We start from the raw sequence: 26,321 nt of genomic DNA, 5'->3' as shown, positions 1-26,321 counted from the left end.
GCTTTGAGAGACGGCGGAACTTTTTTTTTCCAAACCCAGGTGACTTACTCCAATTCATCCAAGAAACAGCTTATTCTTCTTATCTATGTCTTTCCTTTCTTTTCAAGGTGGGAGTGGTTCTGTCAGGGTCCATGATCTACAGTTCCAACTACAGCTCTTCCTAAGCAGTGGGTCTTTGGACTGGCTGTGTGGCTTAAGGTTTCGCTGTCTCCAGGAACGGCCTGAAAAATGTGTGTCCTTTAAGAACAGCCCTGTGGATGACCTGGTTCATTACCAATTCACAGACTGAAGCATCGTGGGAGAATGAAACCGTGACAGCATATGGTGTGTATGCTAATCATTGGCTACTGTCCAAAGAAGGTCTCTGTACTTGAACGATTCCCGCCCCATCCACCCCACTTTTGGAGGGTGAGAGCCTGTTGGTCCTCAAGATGTGGGACCTTGGAAAAGTGGCATGGAAGACTGTAAAATCAAAACAGCGAGTTGCTGGTCTCCACTCTTCTTGTTGCAGAAGTGACCACTCTCTTCCTTGCTGGAGAGAGCCTGTCTCAGATACCGAAGTGCTGAGTTACAGACTATAGTTTTAATGGACTCTGGATCAAGGTCTTTTGTGGGGAGGCGGGTGGAGGGGTCAGTGCTCTTGTTTGCTTGTGAAAAGGGTTGGGGGGCTTCGTTGTTTCCTTCATTCATTCTACGGGTACCTTTGAACCCTTTACAAAACATTAGTTTAGACACAACTGAAATGGAAAACACTGCTAGAGGTGATTGGTGTAAGCAAACTCAAGTGGCATTCCCAAGGAGCTGACAAAATTATTTGAAGCAAAGACTTTGCATGCTATAGGAAGATGGCAGGGGGAGTGCAACTAGAAGGATTGTTCTTACATAGAAGCACATCTCTTCCTTTTGCACTTTAACTATTCCATGCACTGTTTCTTGCACTCCTTTCAAACCCACCAAGATTTCATCTTCCATGGACATTTTCTGTTCCCCATGCTTCTTTCAGTCACCTGTTTCTCAAGCCCCTTTTAATCAAGTTAAAATTCTTAACTGCAGTAGTAAATAACATTCAAAAAGTTTTCATTTTCATATATCTTAAAGTTTAAATGCAACTCAATTTAAATCCTCTAGGATACATAACTTTCATTTGATAACATATAAAGATCACATTTCAAGATTACTGAAGTTTACAAGTGGGTTACGAATTCTGTCAAAGATTATGCTCTGCCCCCAAAATTTTAATAATTCACACATATTGTTCTTGACTACAGATTCTTGAAACTGGAACACAATGATGGATGACTCAAAATTAAAATGATATGAAGCATGAGTCAACAAATTTGATAATGAGGCAAAGTTTACATTCCAGAAATGAGTAAACTGAATTGAACTATGATGGTCATTTCATAAGTGCCCCTGTGAACATTCTCAGAGGATGTGATATGTGACCCATTATTTATTGGCAATACAAGCCACACATCTTGTGCTCGAGGTCTGTGAGTGGCAGCCCAATTTTCTCTGATCCTTGAAATTTAAAGGACCTGGATTCTGGTACATATAGGGCAATCTCTGTGCACGTGCTCTTGAAACTTTCACCTCGTGCACAAATCATCTTTGAAAGATCAATCACTAGACAGTGATCAAAAGATCAAAAGATTTCTTGCTCAAGTACATTAAACCTTCGAAAAACGATATTGTTTTACTTCCATTCCCCCTCCCCCAGGAACCGTAGTATCACAATCCACTTCTGCTTCCACATACAAATTAAAGACAAAATAAGTCTTTCTCATTTAAATATATTAATCTGGCAATGCATTTTTACTTGCTTCAGAAAGGAAAAACTATGATGGTCATTTCAAGTGTGCCCTGTGAACAATTCATAATTATTGGTTGAATTGCTTAGTGCACAGGCATAAACACGACAAATGCACAACAGCTTGAAGTGCTTAAGAACTTGCTACAATTCATCAAGAACAAAGTGAGAACATTAGAAAAAAATCTAATATACAACATCATTATGTTTACAATTCAGAAAATTAGTCGCTAACATTTAGTTTACCTACATCTAATTTTGTTTTATAATATTCGCACAAATGTATTTGGGGAATTGATACATGAAAGTGAATTGCAAATTTTTTTTGATGATGGGCCCATCCTACATATTTGTAGTTGTTTTCTTTTAAAAACAGATTTTCAGAAGCAATCAATTTTATGGAACTTTACCCTTTAATGTCATAACACAGATCTCTTGTTGTACTCACATGATTAAACCTTCTTGTGAAAGCTACAACATTTGGCGAAGAACTGTGTTTTTCTTTTTTGTTCCACCCACAACTTGATAGCTCCTGAAAGAAAAAACTGAACATTTAAAACCTATACAAAAACTGTCTTTCACAATTAAGAACGTGATGTTCACCCATCGCATTGAAGATTATTTACTGCTAGCATTGAATTAATTCAAATTTACTAACTTTTTATATCTTTTGACCAGTTATAAAACTGTACAGTACTTCCTTAAACTGTTCTCCTACCTTGGCAATCCATTTGCAAACAATTTGTCATCAAAGAAGGAGACATCATCAATGCGCTGTTCACTTGTGATGTGTCCTCCAAATGCTTGGCTTTTATATACTTATCATCAGTTGTTTGGTCGTCATTACATAAACTCAATTATGATGTAGGGAAGGGGTGCACAGAGTTCACCACACAACCAATCGGCGATTGGACCCCCTCCCGACACCACAATTAAGTTTCTGTAATGACAACCAATCAACTGATTGGTAAGTATATAAAAGCCAAGCATTCAGAGGACACATAAGTGAATAGCTCACCGAGGTAACATTTGCAAGTGGATCGCCAAGATCAAAGAACAACTCAACCCAACCATCAACCTCCCGTGCTACATATTTTTTGAGTTATCCTTAAATTGTAAAGGAATATTTGTCCCGTTAAATCTGCTGTAACAGATTATCACCTAAACTAAGAAATAATTGAATTTACAGAGAATTGCATAAGAAATAGTAACAGCTCACACAGAAATATCCTATAAATGCATCGATCTTGCAAATACAATCGGTTTTATGTCTGTGCTACATTCTCCCACAACCTCCTCTCAATCCTGTACCATGACATTTTAAGCAACACACATAAAATACTGGTGGAACGCAGCAGGCCAGGCAGCATCTATAGGAAGTACAGTCGACATTTTGGGTCAAGACCCTTGGTCAGGACAAATGGAAAAAAGAGATAGTGAGAGATTCGAAAGTGGGAGGGGAAGGGGGAGACATGAAATAATAAGAGAAGACAGGAGGGGGAGGGATGAAGTCTAGAGCTGGGAAGTTGATTGTCGAAAGGGATACAAGGCTGGAGAAGGGGGAGTATCATAGGACGGAAAGCATTAGAAGAAAGAAAGTGGGAGGGGAGTACCAGAGAAAGATGGACGGAATATAAGGTATTGTTCCTCCAACCTGAGTGTGGCTTCATCTCGACAGTAGAGGAGGCCATGGATAGACATATCAGAATGGGAATGGGACGTGGAATTAAAATGCACGACCACTCAGAGATCCTGCTTCTTCAGGCGGACAGAGCGTAGGTGTTCAGCGAAACGGTCTCTCAGTCTGTGTCGGGTCTCACCGATATATAGAAGGCCACACCGGGAGCACCAGACACAGTATATCACACCAGCAGACTCACAGGTGAAGTGTCACCTCACCTGGAAGGACTGTCTGGGGCCCTGAATGGTTGTGAGGGAGGAAGTGTAAGGGTAGGTGTAGCATTTGTTCCTCTTACAAGTGCCAGGAGAGAGATCGGTGGGAAGGGATGGGGGGTACGGATGTACAAGGGAGTCACGTAGGAAGCGATCCCTGCGGAAAGCAGAAAGTAGGGGGGAGGGAAAGATGGAGATGGCTGAAGTTACGGAGAATTATACATTGGACACGGAGGCTGGTGGGGTGGTAGGTGAGGACAAGGGGAACCTTATCCCTAGTGGGGTGGAGGGAGGATGGGGTGAGAGCAGATGTGTGTGAAATGGGAGAGATGTGTTTGAGGGCAGAGTTGATGGTGGAGGAAGGGAAGCCCCTTTCTTTAAAAAGGAAGACATTTCCTTCGTCATGGAATGAAAAGCCTCATTCTGAGAGCAGATGCGGTGGAGACAGAGGAATTGAGAGAAAGGAATGGCATTTTTACAAGTAACAGGACGGGAAGAGGAATAGTCCAGATAGCTGTGAGAGTCTGTGGGCTTATAGTAGACATCAGCAGATAAGCTGTCTCCAGAGATAGAGACAGAGAGATCAAGGAAGGGAAGGGAGGTGTCAGAAATGGACCAGGTAAATTTGAGGGCAGGGTGGAAGTTGGAGGCAAAGTTAATGAAGTCAACGAGCTCAGCATACGTGCAGGAAGCAGCGCCAATGCAGTCGTTGATGTAGCGAAGGAAAAGAGGGGGATGAATACCAGTATAGGCTTGGAACATGGACTGTTCTACATAGCTAACAAAAAGGCAGGCATAGCTGGGACCCATACAGGTGCCCATGGCTACACCTTTAGTTTGAAGGAAATGGGAGAAGCCAAAGGAGAAATTATTAAGAGTAAGGAACAATTCCGCTAGATAGAGAAGAGTGGTGGTAGAGGGGAACTGGTTGGGTCCACAGTAACAAGATTAGTGATCACTTCCACACAGTAACTGTGAACAACTGTAAACAGGCACAGGAACAACAAAAAAGTGTTAGAAATATACTTGTTTGGGGGTGGGGAGTTGGTGAGTGGAAGAAGAGAGGAGGAAGGGGCAGGATGAGGGTGAAAGACGATTAACCTTTCAGATGGATAACTGTTTTGGCACAACTCATTTTTACATCTCCTGCAATTATCATCACCATTTGTGCTAACAAGTCCTCTCAATCTCTATCAAAGATATTCCTTTGTTCTCTCCATGCATCATACAATAGAAAACATGCTGGATTTCTAACTTTTCCTAATTCTGATGAAAGATCATGGACCCAAAATGTTAACTGCCCGATGGTGCCTGACCTGCTCACCTCTTTTGAATTTTATTTCTATTTCAAACTGCTGACTTTTCGTCAATAATTTTGCTTTGAACTTCACCACTAAAAAGTTCCTATCTGCCCTTGATAAGGTGCTGACTTCTTGAACTGCTGCAGTTTCTTTTCCACATGCAGGTTCCCCTCCAAGTTACACACCACCCTGTCACGAATATGTAACAGTGGTCTTGCTTTGTCACGGTGTCTAAATACCAGAATTTTCACCCAGTATCATGATGGGAGCACATTCACCAGAAGAATATCAGTACATGAGATCCTGAAAGTAGTTTTTAAAAATCTTAGCACTGATCCATGCGCCTTTCTTTGGCTGCTATCCATTAAATTCCACCAAATCAAAAAGATGCCTTATCCAAATGGCATCACCTCAACCTCAAAGACAGGTTGCACTACTTTTTAATATCTCAGCTGAAAGCCAACATATTATATAAGGCAGTAACTAATCAGCACAACATTGCAGTGTCTACCCTTTGCTCGGTGCACTTTTCAAGAAGTGAAATTAACCCTGTATCTTACTCAACAAAACCAAGTAAGCTCAACTGAAATACAACAAACACAGCTCTTATTTAGCTGCCTTCATACCCAAGCAAGCTCATAAACAGGCTTTTTTTTATATACATGGGCAATTTTCAAAACAAAATATACAAGGTCATGACAAAAATTGCAAGGGTTGCATTTTCCAAAAGTATTTTTCAATATTGCCATTAGAAGAATTCTGGTGATCATTTCAGGTTCTTCTTTTGAAATCTTAAGTTTGGCTAGCCAACATCTTTTTGTGTTATTGTAAATTCATATCTCATATCATAAAATTATTGCATTGAAAGTTCCCTGGCACTTTGCTAATAAATAGACTCCATGACCACTGTAAATTACTTGTTTTTTTATTCGCCGGCCTAGATCACTCCCTACCCTTGATTTCTAACATATCCACTTATGAAGTTTAAGCTTAGCCTGACATGTCAGCAAATACTCAACCTTCAGCATTACTTCTCAACCCCAGAAATAGTTCCCAATGTGTTTCTTCATTGCATTACTACATCCATGATTTCCCCTTATTACACTGTAGGACTATGATAGGAATGAATCAGTGCTCAAAAAGATCATTTTCAATAATTAAGTGTTCAGACTAGGAACCTCAGTCAAATATTGGCCAGCTGAATTTCTTAGTCACATACAAGGGGTGATTGATAAGTTTGTGGCCTAAGGTAGAAGGAGGCAGTTTTAGAAAACCTAGCACATTTACTTTTCAACATAGTCCCCTCCTACATTTACACACTTAGTCCAGCGGTCGTGGAGCATATGGATCTTGGACCGCCAGAAAATGTCCACAGATGGGTGATTGATAAGTTCGTGGCCTAAGGTAGAAGGAGATGAGTTATGCAGCTCACGTTACATGCACATACAGGTCAACTCTTTGAGTGACCATGCAGGAAGTTTGAAGTCAATAAACTCATCTCCTTCTACCTTATGCCACCAACTTATCAATCACCCCATATGACTTATTAACTTACCAACCACTGAGGTAAGACTCACTGGTCTACAATTTCCTGGGCTATCTCTACTCCCCTTCTTGAATAATGGAACAACATCCGCAACCCTCCAATCCTCCAGAACCTCTCCTGTCCCCATTAATGATGCCATAGGCATAGATCATCGCCATAGGCTCAGCAATCTCCTCCCTCACCTCCCACTGTAGCCTGGGGTACATCTCGTCCGGTCCCGGTGACTTATACAACTCGATGCTTTCCAAAAGCTCCTGCGTATCCTCTTTCTTAATATCTACATGGTCAAGCTTTTCAGTCTGCTGTAAGTCCTCCCTACAATTGCCAAGATCCTCTTCTGTCGTGAATACTGAAGCAAAGTACTCATTAAGTACCTCTGCTTCATTTTACTTGTGAATGCTGCTTATTGGTGATTCTTCAATTAGGGGCACTTTGGACTACTTGAAATTCTGAAAAATAAAATTTCTTAAAACTCGTTTGTTTATGTTATAATTTTTATTTTAGGCTCTGGAATGAAGACCAGATCTTGGCATTGATCAACATTTAAGAGAACTTTTATATTTTAAGGTGTTTTTGCAAAGTTTTCATGGATGAGTATCATTACCATCACATCATCAAAATATTAAATTTAATTTAAAATGAAATGACAAAGATTTCAAAGTCAATCCTGCAAATAAAAAAACATGTACTTCAATAAATCTGTTTTAACTCATTTTAAGTACATTTAGAATACATTTCTGAGTCACATTTTCTTAAGCATGTCAATATTTTCCTTCCTTAACAAAACATTTGTTTACTATTTAGACTATGGAATTTGATAGAATGTTGATTTTGGCATCAAAGCACTTGACTCCAGCAAATGAGTTCAGCCAATATTACTGAACTAAACATTTCCCATCAAAATATGTATTACCATTACTGTAATGGTAATGACAAAATACTCTGACCTTGAGAAACAATGATTTTAGTTTAACATTAACACTGACAAAACATCTGTCCAACTAAAAACAATACTTACAATTAAAAACGCATCCTTACAGTCTGCGCTATTCATCCAAATTCCATAAAAAGTCACAGTTTTCAAGGCAGGTGGCGAGAGAACTTTGTTAAAAACGTACACATGAAACATAAAATAGGCAGCTCAGCTAAACTAGGCATGGTCTAGTCTTGTTAAAATAAAACAATGTTTACAAAATATCTGCCTAACCAGTCCCAACTATGGAATAAGCAGCAATTCAAATTTCAAAGGTTATAGAGATCTTATGTAACCCCTGGGTCGCCTCAGGCATCGCTCAAACTCGTTCTAGTCTAGGGGGAGCGGCCTTCGGCCCCGCCAAACTGGGTAATCAGCTGGTGTGGATGCTGTGTGATGTCCCCACCTCGCCAATTAACAGACAGTACACCTTATGCGATTAAATGAGTACAATTTATAAAGATTACTATAACTAAGCGATTACTAACGATACAGTATATATGAATAAGAGAAAAAAAAGAAAAGGCACCAAACTTATCAAAGTCCAAACCACTTCGTGCACAACCGTTGGAGCTCAATTACTGAAGTCTTCTGGCCACCATTCGATCCCCTCCGACTTCCTCGACCCGCCTCCTGGGACCCCCACGGTGGTCGACCAGACGCTCCACATTCCTCTGTCTCCGTCTCCTCGCATCACCGAAAACCTTGGGCCGGGGACCCCCCGCTCGGGGTCCATTCTGTCGCCCAGCTTCCAGCATCCCGTCCTCTCTCTCTCTCACTCCATCGCGCCGACTCCCCAAAATCCCCGCCAACAATCAGTTTACAGTCCCAAACAAGCTTCCAGCACTTATCATAACAAAGACGCTAGCATTCCTACTATTAACACAGGCGCCAGCATTCCTACTTTTAACAAAACAAAGACGCCATTTTGATTACATACACAGTAACAAAGAAAAAGAAACCCCCTGTTACACTTAACGTTTTCAACTGTCCATAACAGAGAACACTTTTTTTAAATCACTGACAAAACATTTATTCAACCTTCTACACGCCTTTTTTTTTTAAATCAGAAAGACTCATGAAACATTCACAGAAATCTCTACTCTGCAAAAAAGCAACACTTTTAAAGCACTTTCTTTATAGTCTCCATGAGTGCATAAGTGAGGCCTCAGAAAGATGGACGCCATCTTGTTCTTGTTGTTGGCTACTGGATATTCTGGTGGGGTATTCTCTGCTATAAAACTTTGTACTACCTGTTTTTTCTTATCAGAAGCCCTTTGCTTAACTCCAATGTCATCTCTTCATCGCTGTTCACGCTTTCGTAATTATGAGGTAATCTAAAATTTTCCTGTCTCCTTTTTTTTTTGCATCTCTCTCTCTCTTTCAAGGTACTGCTGATATTTCTCTGGGCTTTCATTAATTGTGTCTCTATTTTTTGATCAGTCTGCTGATGATTTTGGGGCCATCTTGACAACTTCATTGCTAGTTGTATGATGGTAAAGATATGTGATAGACATGTGATCCTCTGTCCTGAACAAAAAGGCGCAACAGCGCCTTTATTTCCTGCGGAGCATCAAGAAAGCTCACCTCTGTCCCAGGATACTGACGGACTTTTACCGCTGTACCATTGAGAGCATACTCACCAACTGCATCTCAGTGTGGTATGGCAATTGTCTCATATCAGACCGCAAAGCACTCTAGCACGTGGTGGAAAATACCCAGCGGATTATTGGTACCCAATTACCCACCATTGAGAATATCTACCACAAAAGCTGCCTGGGCAGGGCAAAAAGCATCATCAAGGATGCATCTCACCCTAACCATGGACTTTTTACTCTCCTCCCATCTGGTAGGCACTAGAGAAGTCTCCGCTCCCGCACCAGCAGGCACAAGAAGAGCTTCTTCCCTGAGGCTGTGACCCTGCTGAACCTCACATCACAGTGCTAAGCAGTATTGCACCCATATTGTACAGTCTCAGTACTTTTATATTTGTGTGTTGTAGCACTTACTTTTTATTCACAGTTATTTTGTAAATAACACTATTCTTTGCATTTCTAAGTAGATGCTAACTGCATTTCATTGGCTTTGTATTGTACTCGACACAATGACAAAGTTGAATCTAATCTAATGACATTTCTCACCTTTTAAAGAAAAAGCGGGCCAAGTCTCACACTTGCTAACTCAAGTGAATGAATGAATGATCTTTATTGTCATTATATATAGGTACAATGAAACTCTGTTTGGCTTCCTCTTAGGCAATCAAACAAAGCAGTAGATAAAAACAAGACAGTAATAGAAAAATGGTATTAAATAGATAATTAGCAGAAAAATAAGTTACAGCAGCACCAGAATGTCACAGTAATGCACGAAGTGCCATTAGTGCAAGTATCTGAGTCATTGTGTGTGCTCACAGTTTCAGTCACTGTTCTGTGGGAGTGGTGTGATGGAGGCCACAGCTCTGGGGTAGAAGCTGATCCTCAGTTTATTTGTTCTGGTTTTTAAGTGTCCTGAACCTTTTGCTGAACGGAAGTGGGTCAAACAGGGAGTGGCCAGGGTGTGTGATGTCTCTGGTTATGCTGATTGCTTTCCTCCTGAGTCTGCTAGAATAGATGGTGTCCAGTCCTGGGAGCTCCATCTGACAATTCGCTGGGCCGCCTTCTCCACGCGATGCAGGTCTTGCCGCTCAGCGGCTGTGCAGCTAGCATACCACACTGTAGCACTGTTGGTCAGGATGGTTTTAATTGTGCTTCTGTAGAAGTTAAGCAACAGCTTTTGTGGGAGTTTGGCCTGTTTCAGCTTTCTGAGGAAGAAGAGTCTCTGTTGTGCTTTTTTTTTTTACAAGCATCGAGGTGTTGGTGGTCCATGTCAGCTGCTTTGACAACATAACTCCAAGGAACTTCAGGTGTTCCACATTTTCCACTACCTTTCCATGTATATGGAGGGGGGTGTGTACTCTGTCCTTTGATCTCCTGAAGTCAATGATCATCTCTTTTGTTTTAGAAGTGTTAAGTACCAGGTCATTGTCCTTACACCACTCCATCAGATGATCTACCTCGAGCCTGTAGGCTGTTTCATCCTCATTCGAGATCAGGCCAACCACTGTGGTATCGTCCACAAATTTAATTATGGAATTGGAGGTGTAGATGGGGGTGCAGTCATGTGTGAAGAATGTGTAGAGCATAGGTCTCAGCACACAGCCCTGCGGGGTGCCTGTTTTTAAGATCAGGGTGGTGGAGGTGTGCTTACTAACTCTGACTTGCTGTGGTTGGTCTATGAGAAAGTCCATGACCCAGGAACAGTGGGAGGAAGCAAGGCCAAGAATGTTCAGTTTGCTGACCAGTTTATGGGGGATGACTGTGTTAAATGCAGAACTAAAGTCCACAAATAACATCCTCACATAAGTGTTCAGTTCCTCTAAGCAATATGGAGGGCTGTTGTGATTGCATCCTCAGGGGAGCGATTTGCCTGGTAGGCAAACTGGTGTTTGTCCAGATCAGCTGGGATTGTAGCCTTAATGTGTGAGAGCACAAGTCTCTCAAAGCACTTCATGGCTATGGGTGTCAGCGCTACAGGGCGATAGTCATTCAGGCACTTCACAGCTGATGTTTTGGGTACTAGGATGATGGTGGAGGTTTTAAGGAATGTTGGAACAGCAGCTTGTTGTAGTGAGAGGTTAAATATACTTGTAAACACCTCAGCAAGCTGGTCGGCACATGCTTTCAGTACCCGGCCGGGCACTCCGTCTGGGCCAGCTGCCTTACTCGCATTCACTTTCCTCAGGGTGGATCTCACCTGATGTTGCTTAAGGACCAGTGTGGACTCATCGTCAGGTGGATTGATGAGTGGAGCAGCCTCCTCCCTCTGAGTATCAAAGCGGGCAAAGAACTGGTTTAGGACATCAGGCAGTGTGGCATCATCATCTGGCAGCAGATTACTGGTTTTGTAGTCTGTCAGCGCCTTGATGCCTTTTCACATACTACGGGGGTTGTTGTTATCAAACTGATTTTCAATGCACAATTTGGATAGATAGCTTGTAAAAGTAATTTAAATATACGGGGGGGAAAAAGTGAAGTTATTTATTTCTCAGTTAGAACACCCAAATAGTAACTCGTTTGGTCATGACATGTAATAAATATACTCTCAGATCAGAAGGTATAAGTCCTTAAATTACTCACATTTCTGGACATCAAAATGTGAGTCTTCTGCCATGACAGCCACATGCTCCCATCACTTCTCATTGCTATGGCAACCACATAAGCAGTTGTTTGAAAAAACTTGATCAGTTTCTAAAATGGGTTGCGGTTGGTAATGACAGAAGTGTTGGGGGGCTACAATTCCTTATCATAAAAAATATAAAAAAGAATAAATGTACAAAATGTACAATAACCCACATGAATTCAATATGTTTTAAACATTTTTGTGAGAAAATACACACTAAAGGTTTCATGATTTTAATACTTATCATTTCTTTATTTTGAAGACAAAATTACAGAGTCTGGATAGGGAACAAGCCCAAAATCATGAAATTCTGGCACATTCCAAGTTTTTATCTCATTTAAAAATTAAGAAAATATTGTTTATGAAGTATACTGAAAAAAGTTTAGTTACTATTACCTAATTTTTAAAACTACAGTACATATTTTTGTAAAAATTATTTTTTCTTGAAAATCTACCCAGGGACATTAGGAAATCAGACAGTGGGGGGGGTGGGTGGATGGACGAAGATGTGCTGGGTGGTGAAATCCCATTGGAGGCAGCAGAAGTTACAGATAATTATGTGCTGGAGGCAGAGGCTGGTGGGGCTCCCCCCATCTTTCCACAGGGATCATTCCCTATGTATCTCCTTTGTCCATTTGTCCCTCCCCACTGATCTCCCTCCTGGCACTTATCCTTGCATGCAGAACATGTGCAACACTTGCCCCTACACCTCCCCCCTCACCATCATTTAGAGCCCCAAACAGTCCTTCCAGGAGAGGCAACACTTTACCCGAGAGTCTGCTGGGATCTACTGCCTCTGGTGCAGCCTCCTGTATATCAGTGAGACCCGATGTACACCAGAAGGCTACTTCCCTGAGCACCTATCCTCCGTCATCCACCAGAAAAAGTGGGACATGCCAGTTGCCACCCATTTTAATTCCACTTCCCATTCTGGCACGTCAATCCTTGGCCTCCTCTACTGCCACAAGGCCACAATCAGGTTGGAGGAGAAACACCTTATATTCCTACTGTGTAGCCTCCAATCCAATGGCATGAACATTAATGCTCCCCCCACTTCCTTCACCATTCCTCATTCCAAGTTCCCTCTCTCACCTAATCTCCTCACCAGCCTATCACCTCCCCCCCCCCCCCCCCACCCCGGTGTTCCACCTTCTTCGCTTTCTTCCATGGTCTTTTGTCCTCTCCCATCAGCTTACCCCTTCTCCAGCCTTTTATCTCTTTCACCAATAGATTTCCCAACTCTTTACTTGACCCCTCCTCCCCCCCCCCACCCCTGGTTTTATTCATCACTTGCTACTTTATATTTATTCCTCCCCTCCCCAACCTTCTAATCTTTTCTCTCGGGTCCTGATGAAGACTCTTGACCCAAAACGTTGACTGTTTACTTTTTTCCATAGATGCTGCCCAATCTGCTGGGTTCTGGCAGCATTTAGTGTGTGTTGCTTGGATTTTCAGCATCTGCAGATTTTTTCTTCCTTATGATTGAACTACAATGTGTAAGATTGCTTTTCCATATTTTAATTCATGGTTTTGGTGATGTTACTTGTTCCATTTTTTATGAAAATTAATTAATTTCAGATATTATGATGTGCAAAATATTTTAGAGTTGTTTCAATTAGTTACTGTGGTCTAAGTAACATTCAAGTTAATCATGAATCATATGGAAAATATTTACCAGAATACTGCTTAAAGGTGCTCTGAAATTTAGGTTGCAATAGAGTATCCAAACATAACAAAAGAGAAGGTAAGCAGTTAATGCAACCTCAGGCTGCAACAACTGAGACTTGGAACTGTACCAAACTGTTGTAAAATGCAATCCAAACAGAAAAAGTGCCAACTCTTATTACTAAAAACTAGTGTTATGAATGTACCACAGCTCTGAGGGGCCGAAGGGTGCGGGACCAGCCCCCTCCTTCCGGAGAATCGCAAGATCGCTATTAATTCGGGTCTTGGACCCAGGAAATGAGAGACAATGCAACAGATTTGACCATTGTTCTTAGAAACACCTGTGTGAATTGCAACTCTATACTACGTGCCAGCTATCAGGGACATGGACACCCTCGGGCAATGTGGGGTGGGGATTGTATCACCCTACCTTGATTGACATCTACAAATCTGCCAGTCACGATAAAAAGGGGACTGCAGGAGGCAGTACCCCAGCGACGCACCAGAAGGAGACACCATCGCTCATCGCTCCCGTAATGACGGGAAGCTGTTCGGGAGCCACGTGTGATTCGGTTCCCCTAGCTTGGGGAACGAGTGGCTGATAACCCCGAAAAGGACTTCGAACTGACAACGGGGAACCCAGGTTCCCGATTCAACGATTTGAGTCCAAAAGGCTGGCAAGTTTATTTTCTCACCAAAATTCTTTCTCTCTCCAACCAGTGAAAACCCAGCGGTCTCCAAATGGCTAAAAGCCTTCATGAACTGACGAAACTTTTATATTTACATTGGACACTATTTTTACCCCTAGACAAAACGATAGAGCCACTTCTTATTGTTTATTATTAATATACCCACGCTTTAGATTGAGTATTGACGACGTATATTATCTGAATGTTTGTATTAACCTTACTTTTGTGCCCTTTTATAAATAAAAACATTTAAAAATAGTACCATCAGACTTCAGCGGACCTCTCTATCTTTGCTGGTAAGTGACCCAGTTACGGGGTTCGTAACACTAGAAATAGACAGCAACACTTAACAAATATTCACTAGCTAAGAAATCACTTTACAGGGAACTATTTGCCTACAGACTAGGAACATGAGGGGCAAAGGAAAAACTAGAAGAGGGAAGGAAGAAAGTAAGAGATACAGGAGGAGTGGAGGGAGAAAAGAGGAAAGTGCCGATTCTGATTCAGATTCAGATGAGATAAGGGAAGCTGGGAATTTCTGAAAATTACCATCTGATAGAACTGGTCCTCATACTCAACAATTTCTCTTTTGGCTCCTCCTACTTTCTCCAATCTCAAAGGTGTAGCCATGGGCACATTGATGACTGTATTGATGCTGCTTGATTCTGAGCTCATCAATATCATCAACTTTGCCTCCAACTTCCACCCTGCTCTTAATGCCACTTGGTCCATTTCTGACACCTCTCTCCTCTCTCTTGATCACTCTGACTCCATCTCTGGAGACTAAATGTCCACTGAAATCTTTTATAAACCTACCAACTCTCATGAGTCTCTTGACTGTACCTCTTCCCAACATCTCCTGTAAAAATGCCATTCCTTTTTCCTCAGTTCCTTCATTTCTGTCACATCCGTTCTTAGGATGAGGATTTCCTTTCCAGAAAAAAGAGATGCCATCCTTCTTCAAAAAAAGGGTTTCCCTTCCTTCACCATTAATGCTGCCCTCAACCACATCTCCTCCATTTCCTCACCCCACTTCCCACCACCTTAACAGCATAGAGTTCCTCTTATCCTCACCTACAACCCTATGAGCCTCCGCATCCAGCACATCATTCTCCACAACTTGCAACACCTTCAACAGGACCCTATCACCAAACACATCTTTACCTCCCCCCCACCTTACTCTTTGAAGGTATTGCTCCCTCTTGTGATTCTTTTGTCTGTTTGTTCCTCCTGACTCTTATCCCTGCAAGTGGAAGAAGTGCTACACCTGCCCATTCATCTCCTCCCTCACCTCTACTTAAGGCCCCAAACAGTTCTTTCAGATGAGGCAACATTTTATTTATGAATCTGTTGAGGTTGTTTATTGTATCTGCTACTCCCACTGCGACTTCTCCGTCTTCGGTGAGACCCAACAGACTGGGGAACACTTTACTGAGCATCTTCTTTCCATCCACAAACAGCAGGATTTCCTGGTGGCCAATTATGTTAATTCTAATCCTCATTCCACATGCTAGTCCATGGCCTCCTCTACTGCCACGATGAGGCCACTCTCAGGTTGGAGGAGCTACACCTCATATTCAGACTGCACAGCCTCCAACCTGATGACATGAACATCACTATCTCTAACTTCCGGTAATTTTTCCCCCTTCCCCTTTCTTCTTCTTCAATTCCACAATCTGGCTCCCCTCCTACCTCTTCTCTTCTCACCTGCCTACTACCTCCCCGATGCCCTTTCTTCTTCCCTTTCTCCCATGGTTCACACTCTCCTCCTATCAGATTTATTCTTCTCCAGCCATTTACATTTTCCACCTATCACCTCCCAGCTTCATACTTCATCCACTTTCTCCCACCCACCTGGCTTTAACTATCATTTTCTAGCGGGTACTCCTTATTGTTGTTTCTTTCTCTTTCCTTTCCAGTCCTGATGCAGGGTTTCATCCTGAAATACTGACTGCTTATCCATTTCCTTAGATGCTGCCTGACCTGTTCCTCCAGCGTTCTGTGCTGTCTGGATTTCCAGCATCTGCAAAATGAATTTTCTCAAATTTTTTTTTTCATCTATAAATTTCTAACACTGCTAAAAATGATTTTTTTTGAACACGGTTAAATATAAAACGTAAAAAACTTCTTTATTTACAATTTCTTTACTGCTTACCAATAAAACTCAAGTGCAACTAAAATTAAAATACAGCAGAAGTCTGCATTTACATATAATGCATTCTGCATATTTGAAATATATGGCCTTTGAAGCTACCAGTAAATTTGCACAATATTTTAAGTTCTCAGTTCCAATGGTAATTAACTGATTTGAAATATAAATTCCATTTCTCACTACAGTTGCTAATTCCTACCATATTCTACTTTTTATTTTGATAAAGCCAGAGATGTGTGTTACAGTTTTGCATAGTTATGTAATTGCAATATCTTGACTACTTAATCATTAGCATACAAATCAGATAGAATTAGTTAAAATATGTGTGCAATCACCAAATAAAATTAGTTTACAACAAAAAAGCTACATTGTGCTAAAGTAAGTTAACAAGTTAAGTACATGTAGGGACAGCCATATGATGCATTTCTGTTAGAAAAACAACTTCCAAAATCGCAATTCCCATTGTTTTTACCTGTGTTTAAGATGGGGACGAAATAAGTGCATGAAATAAAAAGAATTGCTTGTAGGAAGCACATTGGGCATCCATTGATTTCAAAACTAGACAATTGAATGAAATTACTTTTTTTTAAACTTAGTGCTTGAACAAGACTCAAGAACCTAACCTGTCCTGGGCCCAGCATGTAAGTGCAATTGTGAAGAATGCACAACAGCACCTTTACTTCCTTAGGAGTTTGCAAAGATTTGCTATGACATCTAAAACTTCAACAAACTTCTATAGATGTGTAATGGAGAGTATATTGACTGGCTTTATCACAGCCTGGTATGGAAACACCAGTGGAAAATCCTACAAAAGTAACGGATGTGGCCCAGTACATCATGGGTAAAGCTCTCCCAATCATTGAGCTCATCTATATGAAACGCTGTTGCAGGAAAGGAGCATCCATCATCAGGGGCTCCTACCACCCAGGTCATGCTCGCTTTTCGCTGCTGCCATCAGGAAGAAGGTACAAGAGCCTCAGGATTCGCACCACCAGACTACAGAACAGTTACTACTCCACAACTATTAGGCTCTTGAACTAAAGGGGATAACTGCACTGAGCTTCCCTTGCCCCATTACTGAAATGTTCCCACAACCAATGAACTCACTTTCAATGACTTTTCATCTCATGTTCTCATTATTTATTGCTATTTATTTATATTTGCACTTGCACAGTTTGTTGTCTTCTGCACTCTGGTTGATCTTTCATTAATCCTGTTACAGTTATTATTCTGTAGATTTGTTGAGTATTCTCACAAGAAAATTAATCTTTGGGTTGTATATTGGGACATATTTGTACTTACATAATAAAATTTACTTTGAACATTGAAGAAAAAATGAATAAATGAATACTCAGAGCAAGGTTCAGTTAACATTTCAGGATGAAGGAGCACTTCACATGCTCATAAACTTTTCAATGAATTCAAGTTTCCATGCCCCGATCATCTTATTTTCACTATGAATGTTCAGTCCTATACACCTCCATCCCCCATCAGGAAGGCCTCACAGCTCTTCGTTTCTTCCTGGACACCAGACCCAACCAGTTCCCCTCCACCACCACTCTCCTCCGTCTGGCGGGACTTGTCCTCACTTTGAATAATTTCTCCTTCAGCTCCTCCCACTTCCTTCAAATAAATGGCACTCGCATGGGTCCCAGCTATACCTGCCTTTTTGTCAGCTGTATGGAACAGTCTATGTTCCAAGCCTACACCGGTATCACTCTCCGACTTTTTCTACACTACATCAACGACTGTATCGGTGCTGCTACCTGCAACCAAGCTGAGTTCATCGACTTAATCAACTTTGCCTCCAACTTGCACCCGGCCCTCAAATTCACCTGCTGCATTTCCGACAACTCCCTCCCCTTTCTTGATCTCCATCTCTATCTCTGGAGACAGCTTATCTACTGATGTCTATTATAAACCTACTGATTCTCATAGCTACCTGAACTATACCTCTTCTCACCCTGTGAATTGCAAAAATGCCATCCTCTTCTCTCAATTCCTCCATCGCCGCCGCATCTGCTCTCAAGATGAGGCTTTTCATAACAGAACTAAGGAGATTTCCTCCTCCTTCAAAAAAGGGGGCTTTCCTTCCTCCACCATCAACACCACCCTCAACTGCATCTCTTCCATTTCATGCACATCTGCTCTCACTCCATCCTCCCAAAACCCCACCAGGGATAGGGTTCCTCTTGTCCTCACCTACCACCCCACCAGCCTCTGCGTTCAGCACATAATTCTCTGCAACTTCCACCACCTCCAAAGGGATTCCACCACCAAACACATCTTTCCCTCTCACCCATAAAAACATAAAAAACCTACAGCACAATACAGGCTCTTTTCCCACAAAGTTGTGCCAAACATGTCCCTACCTTAGAAATTACAAGGCTTCCCTATAGCCCTATGTACCTATCATGTACCTATCTAAAAGCCTCTTAAAAGACCCTATCGTGTCCGCCTCCACCACCGTTGCGGGCAGCCCATTCCATGCACTCACCACTCTCTGAGTAAAAAAACTTACCCCTGACATCTCTGTACCTACTCCCTAGCACCTTAAACCTGTGTCCTCTTGTGGCAACCATTTCAGCCCTGGGAAAAAGCCTCTGATTATCCATATGATCAATGTCTCTCATCATCCTGTATACCTCTATCAGGTCACCTCTCATCCTTCTTTGCTCCAAGGAGAAAAGGCCAAGTTCACTCAACCTATTCTCATCAGGCACGCTCCCCAATCCATGCAACATCCTTGTAAATCTCCTCTGCACCCTTTCTATGGCTTCCACATCATTCCTGTAGTGAGGCAACCAGAACTGAGCACAGTACTCCAAGTGGGGTCTGACCAGGGTCCTATATAGCCGCAACATTACCTCTCGGCTCCTAAATTCAATTCCATGATTGACGAAGGCCAATACACCATATGCCTTCTTAACCACAGAGACAACCTGCGCAGCTGCTTTGAGCGTCCTATGGACTTGGACCCCAAGATCCCTCTGATCCTCCACGCTGCCAACAGTCTTACCATTAATACTATATTCTGCCATCATATTTGACCTACCAAAATAAGCCACTCCACACTTATCTGGGTTGAACTCCATCTGCCACTTCTCAGCCAAGTTTTGCATCCTATCAATGTCCCGCTGTAACCTCTGACAGCCCTCCACACTATCCACAACAACTCCAACCTTTGTGTCATCAGCAAACTTACTAACCCATCCCTCTACTTCCTCATCCAGGTCATTTATAAAAATCACGAAGAATAAGGGTCCCAGAACAGATCCCTGAGGCATCCCACTGGTGACCGACCATCATGCAGAATTTAACCCATCTACAACCACTATTGGCCTTCTGTGGGCAAGTCAGTTCTGAAACCACAAAGCAATGTCCCCTTGGATCCCATGCCTCCTTACTTTCTCAATAAGCCTTGCATGGGTTACCTTATCAAATGCCTTGCTGAAATCCATAGACACTGCATCTACTGCTCTTCCTTCATCAATGTGTTTAGTCACATCCTCAAAAAATTCAATCAGACTCGTAAGGGACGACCTGCCCTTGACAAAGCCATGCTGACTATTCCTAATCATATTATACCTCTCCAAATGTTCATAAATCCTGCCTCTCAGGATCTTCTCCATCAACTGAGGTAAGACTCACTGATCTATAATTTCCTGGGCTATCTCTACTCCCTTTCTTGAATAAAAGAACAACTTTCACAACCCTCCAATCCTCCGAAACCTTTCCCGTCTCCATTGATGATGCAAAGATCATCGCCAGAGTCTCAGCAATCTCCTCTTTGCCTCCCACAGTCGACTGGAGTACATCTCATTCGGTCCCAGCAACTTATCCAACTTGATGATTTCCAAAAACTCCAGTACATCCTCTTTCTTAATATCTACATGCTCAAGCTTTTTACTTAATGAAATACATAACCAACATTTAGTTTTGCTTGCAGTTTGAACATATTCTCGCCAGAATGTTTTACAAATATATAAAAACTGTTTGATTCTTTCAAGTAAATGCTAACTAATATAATTAACCCCTATGTATAAGAATGAGAATTAAATTAGAATTTACAAATTACTTCAGCTTCATTTATAGTTGTATTGTTTCCAACACTAAATCATTCAACACTAAGTTAAGGAGTCCTCCTGAAATTTATCCAAATATTTTATAAGCATTGTAAAAACTGAACTTGAAATCCAAGTTTCACAAGTTCTTTATCAGGCACAATATGATAAGAAAAACATATTGCTTTATTGACAAGAGTGACTTAGCTTATGGTGGCATTATTAATTGTACAAATTTACCAAACAGAAACAACTAATTGACATGAGAAGGTGCGTACTCCATTCATGTAAAATAGCTCTATTAATCCTTATTTAATAAAAACTGCAACAGTGTAACCAGATTTGGCATTCATACTGCAATTTACTTATCCTGCATCAAAATCAGATAGACAACTTTATTAAACTGTCACAATATAACTGTGCAGCTTCATTAACCAGAACAGGACTACAAGACTCAGCCCACCCAAGGACGCAATAGGAGCAAGAGTAAATGGAAATTAAAACTCAAGGCAATCTCTTAGTTTCACAACCAGAGGCAATCTAATATGAACAACAACTAACTAAATCAACTCTTAGGATAGATCTTAAACACATCTACTGGCACGCCTTTCTACACCCTTCATTCAGTTGACCTCAAGTTTCTTGTTCTCTGCTACTTTATTTCACCAGCCAATTCCCACTCTAAGCATTTTGTTTATGGCCTCCTGCACTATTACAATGCCCAACATAAGCTTGAAGACCATTCTTCAGTCTGGGCACATTACAGACTTCCACCTCTATAAGGAATTTCAGAACTTTGGGAAGTTCACTCTTCTGTTCTTTCTGTGTCAAACTCACAATTTCTGCCTGTCAAGATTTTGGAGCTTCTTTATATACATACAGTCTGGACTGCAGAGTATGCCTCACAGCTACATTAGTAACAAAGCATTACAGAGGCAAAGAAGCATGGTGTTTGCAACAGTTCTCATTGATTTTCCCAACAGCATCTTCAAGTGACAAACTGCTAACATTTTGAAACCACTGGCACAGATCAAAACATAATGAACATGGTTACATATAATCAACATTGGAGGAAAATGATCAACATTAACTGAAATAATGTTTCTGAAGCAAGGCTTCAGTAATTACATACTATTACAATACAGTACCTACTACCAAAGACCATGATATTAACTCACCTCAGGTTGAATTGCTTTAAAAACTGGTGCATCCATTAATGTTATCTGACTCTAAAAAAACATAATTGTAAATAAAATTACAATTTAATCATGAAAATAATTCATCTTCACAACAATTTTGGACATTGAGTCTCCAAAATTATTTTCCCCAATTGTGTTCAACTTCAAAATATTAAATGTATTAAAAATAAACTGAACTTAAAAATGAATGCACTATTAGTCAAAAAAGTTTCACAACCTGATTCAGTAGATCATAAGTAATATATTTAGCAATTTGATAAATAAAATTTAAAAGTGGTCAGAATTCCCTTATTTAATACAGTACCTAATTCAATGGACCAAAACTTAGTACTAGCAACCACTCATCTATTCTTGCCAGAGACTATGGCTGTCAACTGCATTTTACAATATTTCAAATATTCAAACAGAAATGACACTGCCCAATTGATTTTAATAGCATGATATGAATGGAATAAGTTAAGGGAAGGTAGGGTATGGGGCAGAGCCAAGAACACACAGGCCACTGCAGCCACCACAAAAGCAGCATCCTGTGATGTAACCATTGAACTTTGAGGCCAATCACAATTTGATTATTAAAATTTCTCACAGAATAAGGCCATGAATGGTTCCTTAAGTTTGTCATAATCAGGGGTGGGTATTGGGGATAAACCCCTACTAGCTATTAAATGCTCCCAATGGCAAGCATCTCAAATAGCTTCAGGAAACCAAGTACAGTTCCTGGCCTTCACATGTCACTTAGCTATTAAGCCAGGCAGAATAATTTCTATTAACAGGGGAAGGGGCAAAGACAGGTTACTAGCACCTTAAAACCAATCATTCTGGGAAGATGGACTCATGCTGTGATTGGCAGCTCATCTAGGAAAAAGAAAACTCTGGTTTCAAACCTCACTGCTTTGTGGCTATACCCACTCATGGGAAGGCTGCGGGAGCTGGAGTCCCTAAGGCACTCCTACAGTGAGTTCAATGCTGAATGGCAACTGCTGTAATGTTGCTGATGCCAAACTCTATTGGTCTCTTCTGTTCCTTTGCATTCATCAACTGCACAGACGGGGGGGGGGGGGCACGGTCTGCTGCATGCCCACAGCTTGCTCTCCGTATAGTACTGCCCTGGTTTGCATATTGACTTCGACAACTAGGATACATCATCCATGGTCAACCACAACTAACGGTGGCCATAGTCTAAAGCCATGAAACATACGAGAGGTTGGAGATTTTGAGTTCCCTTCTTACCATGATTATTTCAGCCATCAACCTAGAGAGTTTAAGACTACAAACCTAACGTTCTACACTGTAATATAGTGCTCCTGGTGAAATTACAACATGGCCTACTCCACTCTTTGTATTACATGTTATCAGGGCTAGGCCTGCTTAGGGTTGAAATTTCAGGTCTGGCCAATAGGTAACTCTGGGGAACCAGGGTCGTGCATAATGCTGTGACTTATGTAGAGATGAAAGAAATGGTCAGGCCGGGAACCAGTGGAACAGCTGAGAAAGATTGGTGCAAGAATGGGGATCAACATAACCAAACATTCTTGCACCTTGCAGGGCCTGCATGCACAAACCATGACTGATTAACATTGCTACTTGAAGCTTAAGGACATGAGCTAACAGAATGATAAGATCTCATTAACCTGCTCAGCTCTATAGAAAACTTACTGCAAGATATAACCTTTGCAATATTACTGTAGACCTAAAGGGGAAGTACAAACTTAATTTCTGTAGTCCCTGATCACAACTCATTGATAAACCTTTAAAATTATTGTGTCTGCAATGTCCGATATTCAGAAGCATTACAAAGCATTTTAAATACTACTACAAACAAATGCAATTTGAAATTTAAAAACTATTGAGTTAAAAGACTTTTAATTCAAAAGATTTTAATTACTTAACATTCAGGTCATTCACAGCCATTTCCATTCAATGAAATAAATGGATCTACTCTTCCAAAGAGAGCAGACATACACGAGACTGCAGTTAGAATCTAGAGCAATTAGAAATCAGTGGGTCATGCAGCATCTCTGGAGGCTAAGGGACAGTATATGTTTCTGGTTTACACTCCACCTTGATGAAGGGTGACAGAGATAGCCAGTATACCAGGACAAGAATAATGGTTCAGGGAGGGGTCAGCAGGCAATAGGAGAAACTAGATAAGGAGATAATGGGCAAATGAAGCCAGGTGGGGAAGGGGTAGATGTGCAGTCAGTGACTGGTGGGTGAAGGCTAGAAACAGAAAAGGAAAGAAAGAAAAAGGGGGAATGGAACTAGGTGGGGGAAAGGAGGGGGCAGAAACAGACAGGCAGGTGGAGGTAAAGGGGTGGTAATGAGAGAGGTGTAGGAACACATGTTGCACCTCTAATAGTTGGTTGTAGGGTAACATGGCAGGAGACAGGAATGGGTGAGTGGTTCATGCTGAGTAAACCAAGAAGTCATGGAAAGAGTAGTCCCTGCAGAAAGGGATAGTGACTGGCTATGGATCCTGTTGCAGCAGGTGGAAATGATGAATGGTATGCTGGATGCCAAGGCTGGTAAGATGAAAGGTGAGAACCAACAGAACTCTGGCTCTATCAGTGAGATGGGGGTGGGGCTGAGTGGGGATGGAAACAGATTTGAAACTCATCCAAGAAATGGAGCAAATGCAAGTAAGGTTTCCATCAACCACAATAGAGGGGAGACACACATTTCTTGTACATTATATTTTTCATAAAAAATTCTAAACACATCAATAGTGTGTGCAATCCAATGAAAGTGAATTCCTAAAAAATATCTGGAATTCTCATTGACAACTCAACATGATAGATAAAGATAGTAACCACAGAATAACATCTGAAATTAATTGAATTAATTCATTTCCCAGTGCAACAACAATTTACTGGATTTGTACCTGGAATGATGAGTTTGTCACATGAGGAGAAAATAAGCAAACTACTCAGTTTAGAAGAATTATGAGTTATCTCATTGAAACTTTTCAAGTTCTACAGGGTTTACAGAGTGGATATATTTCCTCTGTTTGAGCAACATAGTACAAGGAGTCACTCACTACTCAGATTATCAGGTAGGCCATTAAACAACTCTTTATCTGGAACTGGTGTATCTTCTAGTCTCGAAATAAAGTGGCAGTCATGCCTGTAATATTATGATCAACCATAAGATGGAGACAGACACAAAACACTGCAGATAATGGCATCTGAAGCAAAAACTGAACTGCTGGATAAATTCAGCTGGTCAGTCTGCAGCTGAATAAAGAAATGGACAGTTAACGTTTCAGGAAGACCCTTTATCACTTGACAGGCCAGTTATATTGAACATTACCTATGCCAGAGTCTCTGTATGCTATAATATCTGTCACTTTAGAACCCAAAAAATCTGAAGCAAAAATAAGAATCAATCCAAACTGCCTACAATTGTTCAAAATACCTCACCAATACGACTTGCCTAACATTTGTAGCATCAATTCCAAGATCTCTCTATTCCATTACTTTTCAGGCTCCCACTCTGTATTGCCTTGTTCGCCCTCCATAAATTCTCTGTTGTGCATTTTTTGAGGATGTGACTAAACACATTGATGAAGGAAGAGCAGTAGATGTAGTGTATATGGATTTCAGCAAGGCATTTGTTAAGGTACCCCATGCAAGGCTTATTGAGAAAGTAAGGAGGCATGGGAACCAAGGGGGCATTGCTTTGTGGATCCAGAACTGACTTGCCCACAGAAGGCAAAGTGTGATTGTAGACGGGTCATATTCTGCATGGAGGTCGGTCACCAGTGGGGTGCCTCGGGGATCCTTACTCTTAGTGATTTTTATAAATGACCTGGATGAGGAAGTGGAAGGATGGGTTAGTAAGTTTGCTGATGAGGCAAAGGTTGGAGGTGTTGTGGATAGTGTGGAGGGCTGTCAGAGGTTACAGCAGGACATTGATAGGATGCAAAACTGAGCTGAGAAGTGGCAGATGGAGTTCAACCCAGATAAGTGTGAAGTGGTTCATTTTGGTAGGTCAAATATGATGGCAGAATATAGTATTAATGGTAAGACTCTTGGCAGCGTGGAGGATCAGAGGGATCTTGACGGCCGAATCCACAGGACACTCAAAGCAGCTGCACAGGTTGACTCCGTGGTTAAGAAGGTGTATGATGTATTGGCCTTCATCAATCGTGAAACTGAATTTAGGAGCCGAGAGGTAATGTTGCAGCTATATAGGACCCTGGTCAGATCCCACTTAGAGTACCCTGCTCAGTTCTGGTCACCTCACTACAGGAAGGATGTGGAAGCCATAGAAAGGGTGCAGAGGAGATTTACAAGAATGTTGCCTGAATTGGGGAGCATGCCTTATGAGAATAGGTTGAGTGAACTTGGCCTTTTCTCCTTGGAGCAAAGGAGGATGAGAGGTGACCTGATAGAGGTGTACAAGATGATGAGAGTTATTGATCTTGTGGATAATCAGAGGCTTTTTCCCAGGGCTGAAATGGTTGCCACAAGAGGACACTAAGGTGCTGAGGAGTTGGTACAGAGGAGATGTCAGGGGTAAGTTTTTTTACTCAGAGAGTGGTGAGTGTGTGGAATGGGCTGCCAGCAACGGTGGTGGAGGCAGATACAATAGGGTCTTTTAAGAGGCTTTTAGATAGGTACATGGAGCTTAGTAAAATAAAGGGCTATAGGTAAGCCTAGTAATTTCTAAGGTAGGGACATGTTCAGCACAACTTTATGGGCCGAAGGGCCTCTATTGTGCTGTAGGTTTTCTATGTTTCTAAACCTTAATGCTAGCTCATGTAAAAACAAGGATTTTTCTTTAAATGGTGAAGAAATAAATAAATTTTA

General features: G+C 41.4%; 1 protein-coding gene across 6 annotated transcripts in view; it reads right to left on the bottom strand.

Annotated features, from left to right (window-relative positions):
* The window catches only part of ralgps2 (Ral GEF with PH domain and SH3 binding motif 2), a 516,901-nt gene that overhangs the window by 375,324 nt on the left and 115,256 nt on the right, over nucleotides 1-26,321 (bottom strand). For 5 of the 6 annotated variants that reach the window (XM_073063652.1, XM_073063657.1, XM_073063655.1 and 2 more), the window contains exons 5-6: nucleotides 21,490-21,540; nucleotides 2,259-2,342 (exon numbers count right to left, since the gene is read on the bottom strand). In XM_073063652.1, coding sequence (XP_072919753.1) covers nucleotides 2,259-2,342; nucleotides 21,490-21,540 — 135 coding nt within the window. The remainder of the gene's footprint in view (nucleotides 1-2,258; nucleotides 2,343-21,489; nucleotides 21,541-26,321) is intronic. The other variant, XM_073063658.1, reaches the window with a different exon arrangement.

This window comes from Hemitrygon akajei, chromosome 12 (assembly GCF_048418815.1).
Source record: "Hemitrygon akajei chromosome 12, sHemAka1.3, whole genome shotgun sequence".
Classification (NCBI taxonomy): domain Eukaryota; kingdom Metazoa; phylum Chordata; class Chondrichthyes; order Myliobatiformes; family Dasyatidae; genus Hemitrygon; species Hemitrygon akajei.
The sequence above is the reverse complement of the archived record's forward strand: the minus strand, read 5'-3'. Positions and strand labels throughout refer to the sequence as shown.